This window comes from Myxocyprinus asiaticus, chromosome 13 (assembly GCF_019703515.2).
Source record: "Myxocyprinus asiaticus isolate MX2 ecotype Aquarium Trade chromosome 13, UBuf_Myxa_2, whole genome shotgun sequence".
Classification (NCBI taxonomy): domain Eukaryota; kingdom Metazoa; phylum Chordata; class Actinopteri; order Cypriniformes; family Catostomidae; genus Myxocyprinus; species Myxocyprinus asiaticus.
Window position 1 is genome coordinate 14,536,802 of NC_059356.1, and position 13,913 is coordinate 14,550,714.

Here is a 13,913-nt window from a genome sequence, read left to right on the forward strand (position 1 = left end):
AAAAAAAAAAAAAAAAATCTGATTCAGAAAGTATCTTTTTTTTTTTTTTTGCCAAATAAAATAGAACTAAAATATCAGCCATTTATTGGTTATCGGCAACAACATGAAAATACTTTTTGGCTTATTTGTATCAGCAATTGCAATATTGTGCAGCCCAAATATGTTATATATTTGAATACCCCATGCAAACTCTGTTTTTTATTTACAGTATCAAATATCATTTTTTTTCAGGGTCATCTCACATTCTAACTCCTACCGACTTTCTGAATGACCTGAAGAAGTTGGACCAGCCGGCGTCCGCTGAGCAGTGAATCGCCCAAAAGATTCATTCTAATGAGCTCACGTGAAACCTGATACTCTGAAGTTCTGATTCGATGAAATTACCAGTGAAAAGACACATTTTAGATCTCATCATGAGGAACTAGCTTAATGATTGTTTGCTGTCTTTTAAAGTAGTTATTTTAATTACCTTAATTACCTAAGTTAAGCTGATGGCATATGTAAATATATGTATTCATGCTGTTGTTGACTGATATTTAATTTAAATGAAAAAAGAAAATCTATGTGAGAATGCTGTCATTTGAAAACATGTTCCCAGAGCCTGAAATTTGTGCAAATATGTGGATAAAATCATGCCTTACCCTGTATAAATGTCAGTACTTGTAAGTTCTGATAGTAATGTGAAGATATCCATAGACGTGTGCACTGTAACAACTGATACCACTGGAGTCACGCTGTTTCGACTGCCTTTGTTTATGGAGGTTTTATCTTGCTACTACTTCAGCTGGAAAGCTTCAGCAGACTTTTGTAACTTATAACCAAAAAGCATTTGCGACAGATTTGCATTAGCAATTTCCAATCAAGTTTTGTTAAATCTTCCCAAGTTTTCAGACCCTTTTGATAAAGGCATGAAATGTTTCATCTCATTATAGCTGTCTTTTTGTTTTCCTGCTCTAAACTTGTGCACTTTTCCATTTTACGGTTACGTTATCACAGATTAGGTGTTTTTTTTTTTTCACTGGGACTTTTTGGTTGTTGTCTGTTTGTCAACAATTCTATATAAACTTTGCATATACTACGTCTGTTTGCCACATTAATTTATTCTGCAGTCAAAGTTACATCCAGTGTTCACAACGAAAACAATGAAGATGACAGTGAAACCCTGAAATCCACAGAAAAGGTGATTTCATCAACAAAAAATATGCTTATGTGTATAATATTTACATCTTGTGGCTATACTTTTGAAACGATTAGTATTTTAATGTTTGCAGATTGGCCCCCATTCACTTTTACCTTTTTGTTTTTCTAGGTAGACAAAATAATTTTTTATGGTAATCAACATTATGCCACAATGGCTGTTGATTAAGCTTAACTTTGAACATTCCTTGATGTGATTTAAAGGTGCACTCAGTAAAAGACTTTAATTGTAATTTTGAAACATTTAAAATCATGAGCACTCACATGAGATGAGGACTCTAGTCATATCAGTAACCTTATAAAAACTGTTTGATACTACATGGGGCAGGGGCGCCATCATGGGGGCTGCCATTTTAGAATCACATGATCAGCTGAATACTCCTCACTTAATCTCAGTAACCGTCTTGTTATTGGACACTTTCACTGTTGGATTAAATTAATCATGACTGATTGTGAATAGTGAATTTCTACAATGGCATCTGAAACTTAAAGCTATTGATTTTGAATGATGCTGCATTCACACCACTAAGTGTCACTGTAAGTCCAAGATGACACAAAGACGAGTTTTTTAGGGTCACTGTGCTGTCCTCTTTGACCTTAGACTCTTAGATAGACTATACATTATCCCTCTCTAATGTAATTATCCTTTGAGTCTTTAGGCTATGTTTATTCTTTTGACCCTACAGTTAATTTACCCATATAGAGGGCTTCACATAAGCTGATTGTCTGCAGATTTTCAGAAATCCATTAATCAGTTCCATAGAGTTATCAGCCTAAACACAGACTGATGGTGTCAGGAGGTCTGTTGAGAGAAACTGATGTCACAGAGTGAATGCTCAAATGATTGTAGTCTTCCATGATAAAAGATCATCGCTCCACGAGATAGAGGATTAACTGTTTTTATCTGGGATTATAGAAGTGGCCCCTGCTCGATTTCCTAATGGGTGCAGGTTTTTAATTTGAAGCTTAAGACCTTCTAAAAGCACTCTATTCATCCTCAGAGAGCTTCATTTCAGTGTGGGGAAAAGCTGGATAGCAAGTTTGCACACACTGGTGTTTTAATGAGAGCTAGACCACAGTATGAAACTATTTGCTTAGAAGGAGCATGTGCTGATGTTTGGATTTTAATTATAGAAGTATCCAAATGAAGATTGTAGAAGTGGAGATGACAACAGGAGTAAACAACATGGCCGAGGTATTTCACACTTCTTTACACTTTTCTACTTGTTTATTATCAGTTTAGTGGTTTAATATAAATCATTATTGACAATGTACAGAATTTTAAAGGGATAGTTCACCCCTTTTTCTTTCTTTCTTTCCTTCTACACTGAAGGAGACCTTAAGCAGATTGTTCACACCAGTCACTATTCACTTTAGCTGCATCTTTTGTTTTGTTTGTTTGTTTGTTTGTTTTTTCATAAAATGAATATAAATGGTCATATGGGTTTGGAACAACATGAGGGTGATTTTCATTTTTTGGTGAACTTTCCGTTTAATGCATCTACTGTGTGTTAATTCATGTTCAAATAAATTGAATGCAATGTTTTTGTCCTTACAGGAAGTTTCAGTGGAACAAGAGCATTTGATGTCCATTGTTAGTCATTCTCAGAGTGGAAGAATGGATGAACAGCGCTGCTCCTTAGGTCCGAGAACATCACAAGTTCATGCCTACAGCCAAGGTCAGAAATCTGTCCATTACATGATAATACGACTTCCTCAGTTAATTACAGTGCATTGCTTGTTGGCAGTAATTAATGCGTAATTTCTGCATATACTAATACATATTTAACATTACAAATTGTACAGTATATGTTGACATTAGTTAATGCATTATGAACTAACATGTACTAACAACAAACAATAGTATATTTATACATTAATATTAAAGGACTGTTCCGGGTTCAATACAAGTTCAGCTCATTCGACAGCAATTGTGTCGTCATGTTGATAACACACAAAAATTATTTTGTCTCGTCCCTCCATTTCTTTAAAAAATACAAAAATCGAGGTTACAGTGAGGCACTTACAATAGAAGTGAATGAGGCCACTTTTTGGAGGGTTTAAAAGCAGAAATGTGAAGCTTATAATTTTATAAAGCGCTTCCATTAATTCTTCTGTTAAAACTCATGTATTATTTGAGATTATTAAATCTTAGTTTTATGGTTTACAGCGTTACGTCGTCATGGCAACGAAGTTGTAAAATTGGCTATAACTTTACACAGAAAATGTTAGTATGCGATTTTATGACCCTAAAATCATTTTTTACATGCATATTGTTTATATCTTGTGGCTAAACTTTTGAAAAAGTGAGTATTTTAATGTTTACGGATTGACCCCTATTGACTTCCATTTTAATGCCTCACTGTAACACAGATTTGTGTTTTTTTTTAATGAAAAGGCGGGATGAGTCGAAATAAATTTTTGTGGCAGTCAACATTATGCCACAAATGCTGCTGATTGAACTTAACTTGTATTGAATCCAGAATATTTCTTAAACTAAGATTACAGTACAAATGCTGTAAAAAAAAATCATTGTTCATTGTTTGTTCATAATACCTCTGCATTAAAGGAATATTCCGGGTTCAAAAAGTTAAGCTCAATCAACTGCATTTGTGGCATAATGTTGATTACCTCAAAAATGTATTTTGACTCGTCTCTCCTTGTCTTTGTATTAAACCAGCAATATTTCTTTGACCAATGATAGCATGAAGAACCTTATTGTAAAGTGTTGTCAGCTGTGCTTTAGTATTAATCCATTTGCATTTCCATCTCTTTTAACTACCTCAGATCCTGATGAGTTATTCCAGCTCCTGGTCAATAGTAAGAGTCGACGATTAGATGACCAACGAGTGACTCTAACTTCATTACCAGGGATGGAGGCATTCACCATCAAAGATCAGAAAGAGGGAAATACATTGAAGGCAAACTTTGATCAGATTTGTAACATGGTCAGCAGAGCTCACGTAAGTTTTCCATTGAACTGTGTAGAATATATGCAATATATGGAATACATTACATGATATTGTGGGGAAGGATTGAAAATATGTTGCAGTCCTCTTTCTGTGTCTTCTAGAGTTTCAGAAGAGGCACCCCTCCAAAAAGCACCCTGTCCCCTGGGTCACTGGACTCTACCAGAAGGGCAAGTTTCAATCCGGCGAGTACCACCGATTCGGATGCATTTAACAAGCTCCCATCTAGATCAGCGTCTTTCAACCCAATCTCAGACAAGGACAGAATGCAGTATGAAGTTTTGCAAGTAAGCATTAATGTCATACAGTGGCCCCAAAAAAGTATTTGGACACTAAAAAATCTTTGGATTTCTTTGAAATAGATATCAAAATATCAAACCAAGTGCCATCTGCAAACAAATGATGCTAGACCTTTTTTCAGAACTAACTTTACTTTATTAGACATTTTCACAAATACTTCTGGTGTCAAGATGATTTTTAGTGTATGTATGAAGTCAGTTCTCCTCAAGTTCACACAGGTGTACTAGCAGAGGAACCACAGGTGTAATTCATCACATCAATGTCCAATAAGTTGAACAACCAGAAAGTGTCTAAATACTTTATGTCTTCATTTCAAACAGTATATCTATTGTTTTATAATGTAAAATTTTACAAATGTCTTTTCGTAAAATACTTTGCTTAACAAGTGGGATTGTGCCATTTTTATTTAAATTATTGTCAATTGGTTTGATATTATGTAATAAAATGCAATAACATTCATACATTTTTAAGTGTGGTATAAGTGTCCAAATATTTTGTTAACTTTAAACTTTCTTACTGACAAAGTATTCATGCCTGTTATTCTTGTTCTTAATCCATAAGGTTGAGCAGGACCAGCTTTTGAATCTAGTTAGTCAAGTTCAGCGAGGACGTATGGATGAACAACGCTGCTCGATTAACCCCTTATCACCTTCTCCCAGACATATGGATAACAAACAATCAGGTTAGTCTTAACACATTCTGTAATTCATCATATATTTAAAAAGCAAACCCCCAATTCAGTTTCATTTACTAGTACATGTTTCTACACACCTTCCAAATAGATCAAGATGCTGAGCAGTTTTTTAAACTTATTACGAACACCCAAAATCGACGGTTAGATGACCAGCGAGCGACAATTAACTTGTCAGGGACACAAAGATCTTCTCATGTTTCTGTTCAGGACTCGGATCAACTCTTCAATATGGTCTCCAGATTGCAGGTGTGTATTGCGTTGATGTGTGGCCTTTATCATTTAAAGGTGTTATATTGTACATATTTCCTTTTTTCTTTTATTTTTTTTGGTGCACTTAATGTTAGTCCAGGTTTTTGTTTGTATGTCAATTTTCCACCCTCTCTCTGAACCCATTTTTGCAGCGTTGTATCTTTAAAACATAATAAAATGCCCTTTTTGCATGTGAAATGAGCTTACATACGGGCTGCAGGTTTGCTGTCGGGTCCAATTAAGTTTGCGCAGCTCCATGATTCAATAACAGCCTCTTTCATTGGCACAGATTCACAAAACAAGCCACTTTGAAATGTGCCACTACACTGTAAGTACAAACTGATCAGGGACCTTCTAAAAGCCTCATGTTTCTAACATTGGGATTCAGAATCCCAATGTGTGCTACACACAGCTGCAGTTTTTGCTGTTATTGGTTGTTCTTTTGGTGTTTAGAAATAAAAGTATCTATACTACTTCCTCATTATTTTTTCACCATGTCTGGATGGGCTCAGTTGCTGACCACTAAATAGGCTGAAGTGTAAATGTGGGCGATCAAATTTCTCTAGCTGATGTCAAAAAGTTGCAGAAATTTGGAATGTCTTTTTTTTTTAAAGTTTACTTTCAATAAATGGTGTTTTTGGATAAAGTTTTGAATTCTGGAACAGTACTCTTTACATTGAACACTATTATTTGATTTCTCTAACACAGTCTCATTAGAATTCGTAAGAATAGTACGAGATGGCGAATTCCTAAGAAATCATATGACTTAGTTGTAAACTCATACACCAAACAATTACATACGCTTCCCTAATCTCCTTTAAAACCCTCATTATTCTCTTTCTTCCATCGTACACAAAACATATCTATCAGTTACAATCATGGTCACGGGTTCACATTTATGGTGTTACATTTAGGTATGGGGTTTGGGTTAGGGGTTATAATTACAAAATAAATCATGAATGCACATTCTGAACCCATAAATTTTGCTTTCTTCTGTCTTACACAGCAGGGCTTTTTACATTACTATCATTGTTATATTTAGGGTCTGTGTAAGCTGTTATACTTCATGATTTGGTTTGCATATAGGGTTTAAGTTAGTGGTTAAAAAGAAAAAAAATATCACAAACGCGAGTTCGAAACATGGAAGTATCTCTTTCTTCCATCCATCACAACAGGGATTTTATTAACCCTAACCCTAACCTAAAGCATGTGGCCCGTGTCAATTTAAAGGATAAAATCCATCTTAAATTAACATTTTGCCTTCACCTAACCCTAACCCAACAAGGATTTTTCATTACCGTCATGGTTAGGTTTAGGGTCTGGGTAAGGTGTTACACTTCATTGTTAAGCTTACCTTTGCCTCGATACACATTTAGATTAACAAGGAACAAATGAAACATCAGGATCTTAAAGGACATCTGGAAAGCGTATATGATTGGTTGATGTATAAGTTGTAATTTTTTGTATGAATGAAGTCGTACAATTTCTTATGGATTCGCCATCTCATAATATTCTTATTAATTATCACGAGATCAGTTTTGATTTCTCCTTATATGACTACTTTTTGAGAGACATTTGTCAGACTATTGATGCACAGCTCTATCAAGGGCAAGGATCCAAATATAGGCCAACAAAAAAGGGGTTTATTTTAAGGTCCTAATCAACATTTACTAGTGCTCTCCTGTTTTCATAATTCATAATACCCAGAAATAGAAACCTAGACTCAGTATAATTAATTTAAAAGCACTCTGTGATCACGATGCACTTTTGTATTACTTTCTCTTTGGCAGGGCTCTCGGATTGACGATCAGCGCTGCTCTGCTCCCCATATCCAGCTGGGGTCTCCTGCCCCCCCGAGGAAGTCTCACTCTCGACCTGCATCCCTGACTCACCCTCCATCTGAATCAGGGTCACCCAGTAAATCGGAGAGGACATCAGAAACCTTCACTGCTGACTCAGAGGTGGGGCATCAACTGACACAGCATCTAATGGAATGCATCTACTATAAACTGGAAAATAATCACTAAATTATTATCACCAGTTTTTTTATGATGATTTTAAACTACATACTTACATAATACATACTACTTTCCATTCATGTCAGGGGTGGAATAGGGGCTAGGGGTACATACTAATTTGACAGTGAAATCAGAAAATGTAGGTTGACTTTTCTTTAGCTGAAATTGGTCTGTACTTACTGAAATGTGAAAACTGCCCCCAGTGTCCAAATTGGTAAGTGTTGTTGGGTGTATGGGCATGTGTGAACCCCATTTTCCGGGTGTAATGTCCACAGAGGGGCGCCAAAAGCGAGTTGTGACGCTAGTTGTTTTCAGCTGTAATACAGTGAAGAGGAATGCATGTTTTATAAACTCTACCCCCAACCCAAACCTAAACCTAACCATCACTGGAGTAAAAGTGTAATGTTAGAGAGAATAATGCAACCTCTGAAATCGCACTCATCACTGATTATGCGAACATGATTACTTCCTTGTTTCTGAAAACGGGTCTCCCATGCTGCTGATGCAATGCGCTTCTGGTCGCGCCACAGGGGAAGATAAACATGCTGGAGCCGATGCAAACATGTCTGATAGGTGGCTTATCAGTGAGTTGGCATAATGTGTCCAATCCAAGAGTACTGGAACTCTCGGAAACAACATGCTGACTTCCCCTGTGATTATGCCCCAGACATGTAAAAAAAAAAAAAAACTGTTACTGATTACAATTTTAAACAAATTACATGTCTAAAATTGTAATCAGTAACTTAATCTTTTAGATGACACATTTTAGGAAATCTAATCTGACTGCTTTTGGATTGCTTTTGGATTACTAATTGCATGTTTTGATAAATCTAATCATACATTAAATGATTCAGTACCAATAAACACTCCTTTCATTGGACATTGGTAAACAAAATCAAACAGCAACTCAACTTAAGTCAAGCAGTAAAACAAAGGGACTTAAAGGGTCATTAAAAAATGAACACTGTGTTACCCAAGATGGAAGACAATGATAACACACATGTATTTTTTACTATATTTCTTTTCTCTCAAGATATGTGGCTTTGAAATCAATAATAACAGCCTAAAAAATATGTGATCTGATTATAAGTTGATCTGTAAAGTTTTTTATTCGTTTTTAAGGATATAGTTTGTAAGCATCATGTAACGTTCTTTTAAGACATGGTTGACAGCCATAATTGTTCCGTTTGAAAATATATATCAATTAACAAGTTTTTGACCTAAATAGATAACATGCTGTGTGGTTTTCTATGGTTAGCAAAAAATATGCTGTTATAAAGGTTAAAAAACGGCCCTTGAAATCAATTCCACGGGACAAAATTGACCCTTAATGGAAAATTACATTTTCTTCCCCAATTCAGGCACAGAAGTGTTCTGATGAGGATCAGTTATTTTCTCTTGTACATCATGTACAGCGAGGGCGAATGGATGACCAGTGTTGTTCTTTCAAACCCACCAAAAAGGCTTCCTCCACTCCAAACATTGCAAACAATAAACCCACAGGTAACTGAGGATTGATTATGTGAGATTATTGATTGCATACAGATCATCAAATACTGTATGACTGTAATCCAAATCTTTCACACTGTATTAACTTGTTGCATGCAGTTGACGACCCAGAAAAGTTTTTCAAGCTAGTGGCCGACTCTCAAAGCCGACGAATGGATGACCAGTGTGTGACACTCAGCTCATTGCCAGGTTTCCAGCATCCCAGCGTTGGGACTCAGGGGAAGAAATATAAAACATCAGCCCCGCAGATCGTCCTGACCCCTGCATCCCCTGCAGAGCCCAAAAAAGCTTGTTCCAGACCAGCTTCTCCCACCCTGATACTCTGTGACTCAGAACCACCTGTCAGGCCTCCCCCCAGATCAGCCTCATTCAGCCCAGTGTCGGATAAAGAGAGATTACTGTATGATGACATGCCCATGCAGGTGAGGGATTGGGAACTCAGGTTCACCGTGCATCTATTTCTGCTTTTAAGATGGACAGAGTTGATATTAATTGTAAGTACATTCTTGTTTCACAGATAACATTTCAAATTTCCATGTCCTTTCCCCAACAGCAGGTAGGTGAACTGAAGCTTTCTCCGCAAATATGCACTTAATACAACACTACATGCAACTTAAGCTCTGTTGACAGCATCTGTGGCATGTTGTCGATTACAAAAATAATTTTGACCCGCCCCTCAGTTTGTAAAAACAAAGAAATAACACTTGAACAGTATGGGACCAATGTATAGCACCATGGATAAACATTTAAAATATGAAACTTTCACACTGTTCAGAAAGTATTACCATAACTCTTAAACATAACACCTGTTAGTATGAGACTGGTGTGATATTATCACTTACTAGACTTGATTGTGCAACACAATCTTTTAAATCATGTCATGACCATGTAAAGCCATTAAACCTGGTAATTTTTGCACGATATCTTCACGCGATACCAAGAAGGGATGTCACCCATTTTATTTAGACAACTTCAAAGATTTTCGATTTTTACTGAATATTTCATGTAAAAGCTTTAACAAGAATAAGCTTTACATTTAATGATTTTAAACCCTCCAGTACATTTGCCCCATAGACTTCTATTGTAAGTGTCATACGTTTTTCCTTTGTTTTAACAAACTCGAAATCATTGTCTGTGTTTATTTACAGCATGCCACATATACTGCTGACATATCTTACATTTGATTTAATCTGAAATATTCCTTTTAAGAAGCAGCAGAGCAACTGAGAAATGCAGAGTTTACAGAGAGCAGTTTTCGCTGATATTACTCTTGCTGTCATTTGGCTGCATTGCAAATCAACATCACACAGTGCTGGGTAGATTACATCTGAATTGTAAATCGTACTGATTACAAATTACACAACTTAAATTGTAACAGTTACATAATTTACATTTTAGACAATATAATCTGATTACTTTTGAATTACTTTTGGAAAATTCATTGCCAGTGCTGGGTGGTTTACTTGTGAATTAGAATCAGGTACTGTTTACAAATTACATGACATGAAATGCAATCAGTAATGTAATCTCATAGAATACATTTTTGGGGTAATCTAATCTGATTACTTTTGGATTACTTTTGGATTACTGTCAACCTAATTTAATTTTATGTCATGCATTTGAGTAGGATAATCATTTTAACATAAAAGTACAAAGAGGAAGAAAAGGTATTCCATTCTTTATGACTAACAAAAAGAGCTCCTCATGACAATTTTAAAAAGTGCATTAACATTACATAAATGAAATAAACATTAAATCTAATAGCAATGACAGTGCATGGCCAAAGTTTATAATTCAAAACACTGAGACATCGTTCATTTTTAGTGCATAAAACACTAGCAACATTACAAACAATAATGACCATAAAATCAACATAAAACAATCATAAAATGAACAAAAAAAAGAGAATGATTAGGATGATCAATAAATTATTAACAATTTACTGCCATTGCTTTGTTAATATGTAATCATGTAATGTATAAAAAGTAACTGTAGTCCAATTATGAGTATTTTAAAATGTAATTTAATCCAATTACAAGTACTTGATTTTTGTTATCTGATTATGTAATCTAGATTACATGTTATCCGTTACTACCCAGCACTGTTTATTGCATATTTCGATGAAAATTACCTTTTAATTTTAAATGTTCTGTATAAAGTACCAATTTGCACTCCTTTAATTAAAGGTTAGTAAAGCATATATACATTTATAAGCATATAAAAACATCCAAGTGCTTCTTAAGATTAGACCTTAAATTAGGTCACAAATATTTATTGTGCTTCCTATGAGATTTTCCTTTGTTTAGATGGTGACTTTTTCAGTGAACACATAGTAAAGTTGTAGCAACTCATAATGTAATAACAAAGAATAATGTAATAACTGCACATGATGTAATAAGTTACATGTAATAAATGATCATAATGTAATTAATTTCTCAAAACGTAATAATTATTACATTATGTATATAAACATATAAACATAATGTAATAAACATTTTTTGCTAAATGTAATAGGTTATTACAAAATGAGAAATGTATTACATTATGAACTCACCAAAAACATTTTTATTAAAAATTGTATACTTTTGTCATATTGTAATAATTTTCAAAACAAAACAATAGTGTCCTTTTTAAGGCAAAAAAATAAATAAAAATAAGAACATTGGTATTCCTTTACAATAGTACTTTTTAAATTATTATTAGAAAACTGAGATGTTTTAATTCAGTACATAAAGCCCAAAATGTGTTTCTGGGTCAAAGTGACTCAAAATGATGGAGCAGATCACAATCACAAAATTATTACATTTTTATGAAAATATTTGAATAAATAAAACATATTATTAAGTTTTGTGCTCACAATGTTATATTGAGTGAAAATTATTATTTTATAAACATTATGTTTCACTTATACATTGTGTGCCGTTATTACGTTATGTACTGTTATTACATTATGAGTTGCTACAGTAAGTTCATAATGTAACACATTTCCCATAAAATAGCCTATTACATTATGCATAAAACGTTATTACATTATGAACATTTATTTCATTTAACTTATTACATTATGTGTAGTTGTTACATTATTCTTTGTTATTACATTATGAGTTGCTACAAATGTCTTATGCTTTATTTTAAAATTTGAATAAACTGTAAAGGTGAAATTATTTTCATGTCCCCTTCAGAGACTTGGAACAGATAATCAGCCTTGTCAGTTCCCTGAAGTCTTCCTCACAATCGGACAAGCAGGGGAGGCTATTGCACTTCCTCTCTGCCCCAGACCTGGCAGACTGGCCTCTTTCAATGTGAACCCACCCAGAAAGCATCGCTCCAGGTCTGCATCCCCTCACAGGTCTCCTGCCAGACAGGGACGCTCAAGACCCTCTTCTCCCAACTCAGGAGACGCGACAAGTCAAATCAGCCCATATGAGGACTACTTCTCTCTGATCCAGAAAGTCCACACCACTCAGCTGCAACAGAGCAATGGACGAGACAGAGGAGAGACAAGCAAGGAGGCTAGGAAGGGAAAAGGAAAGAGTGGGGGGAAGAAAGAGAAGAAAGACAGAGAAAAAAGAAAGAAATAGAAAAAAAGAGACATGGTCAATTCATATGTCCATTCACACTGGTTACAGACCAGGAATGGATGAACATCAGTGTTAAAAGTCAAGCTAAACATTTCAGTTTAGAAATCTCAAATATCCCTGAAGTGAATTTCCAAAAATGGTTTCAAATGAGCATTTCAAAATAAGCAATGTTTACATTGGAAAATAAGCTCTTGGAAAACATATTCTTATGCACTCTATTTTTGTTCACAGCTCAGGGTTTGTGTAAAATGAATGACAGAAATGTATATCGTGTGTCAATGTATTATGCAAAGATAAAAACAAAATATAGGATGAGCAAGTTGGCCTGTGCTGTCTTTGTTGTGTTTTGACAATCTTCTGTGAATTATAAATAAATAAAATAAGAATAAATAAATAAGAAAATGTAGGATGCTTTATGCCTGTTACTATTTGTGGTACTACCTGTACATCACTATGTATTTGATTTGTATGTCATTATTCAGTTATTTAATTAAACAACTAAGTTGTAAATTGTGAAAATAAAACACGTAATTATATAGAATATTTGATTTAGTATTTTACATTAAAATTACAAAAATACACTATATAGACTGATTTCAGACTTATTTTATAAATTCTATAAAAATGGGATGACACCTGGGGAAATTTCATCATGGGGGGCTTCTTGCACCAGTAATGGGGTGAGATGGCCCTTTTTCAGAATTTTTAATTTTGCGCTATGACAATTAAATATATATATTTTTAAATATTTATTTCCTGTAAAAATATATATGGGGTGATGCATCATTATCCTGTACATACTCAGCTAAACTTATGTATAAATATGTTACAATTTAAAAGTAAATGCGCTTTTTTCTTAAAAAGATATATCACCCAATAATGAAAATTCTCTCATCAGTTACTCACCCTCACGCCATCCAAGATGTGTATGACTTTCTTTCTTCAGCAGAACACAAATTAAGATTTTTAAAAGAATATTACAGCTCTGTAGGTCAGTACAATGCAAGTGAATGGTGACCAGAACTTTGAAGCTCCAAAAACACATAAAGGAATCATAAAAGTAATCCATTTGACTCCAGTGGGTAAATCCATGGGTGAGAAACCCCGTTTTGTTTTTTTGTTTTTTTTAGTATAAATCTCCACTTTCACTTTTACTTTCAGAATGTTGTATGGATTACTTTTATGATGCCTTTATGTTATTTTTGGAGCTTCAAAGTTCTGGTCACCATTCACTTGCATTGTATGGACCTACAGAGCTGAAATATTCTTCTAAAAATCTTCATTTGTGTTCTGCTGAAGAAAGAAAGTCATACACATTTGGAACGGCATGACTGGGGGTGAGTAAATGATAAGATAATTATTTTATTTTTGGGTGAACTATCTCTTTAAGGGGCCG

General features: G+C 34.6%; 2 protein-coding genes across 2 annotated transcripts in view; both read left to right on the plus strand.

Annotated features, from left to right (window-relative positions):
• The window catches only part of LOC127450075 (syntaxin-binding protein 2-like), a 38,765-nt gene extending 37,683 nt beyond the window's left edge, over nucleotides 1-1,082 (plus strand). The window contains exon 19 of the mRNA XM_051713806.1: nucleotides 232-1,082. Coding sequence (XP_051569766.1) covers nucleotides 232-311 — 80 coding nt within the window. The 3' untranslated portion in view covers nucleotides 312-1,082. The remainder of the gene's footprint in view (nucleotides 1-231) is intronic.
• LOC127450074 (uncharacterized) lies at nucleotides 1,048-12,956 on the plus strand. Its single transcript, XM_051713805.1, has 12 exons — nucleotides 1,048-1,180; nucleotides 2,332-2,392; nucleotides 2,756-2,876; nucleotides 3,985-4,160; nucleotides 4,271-4,453; nucleotides 5,028-5,148; nucleotides 5,249-5,406; nucleotides 7,200-7,370; nucleotides 8,789-8,930; nucleotides 9,036-9,358; nucleotides 9,454-9,492; nucleotides 12,119-12,956. The coding sequence occupies exons 2-12, from the start codon at nucleotides 2,342-2,344 to the stop codon at nucleotides 12,515-12,517; spliced, it is 1,884 nt and encodes a 627-aa protein (XP_051569765.1). The 5' UTR covers nucleotides 1,048-1,180; nucleotides 2,332-2,341; the 3' UTR covers nucleotides 12,518-12,956.
• Nucleotides 12,957-13,913: the final 957 nt, after the last annotated feature.

What these genes read in the sequence shown, in the direction of transcription:
- LOC127450074 (XM_051713805.1), top strand. Translation starts at nt 2,342, where the DNA reads ATGAAGATTGTAGAAGTGGAGATGACAACAGGAGTAAACAACATGGCC. An exon ending in GAGTAAACAACATGGCCGAG is followed by an intron (nt 2,393 to 2,755) that starts GTATTTCACACT and finishes TTGTCCTTACAG; the next exon opens with GAAGTTTCAGTGGAACAAGA. An exon ending in ACATGGTCAGCAGAGCTCAC is followed by an intron (nt 4,161 to 4,270) that starts GTAAGTTTTCCA and finishes TGTGTCTTCTAG; the next exon opens with AGTTTCAGAAGAGGCACCCC.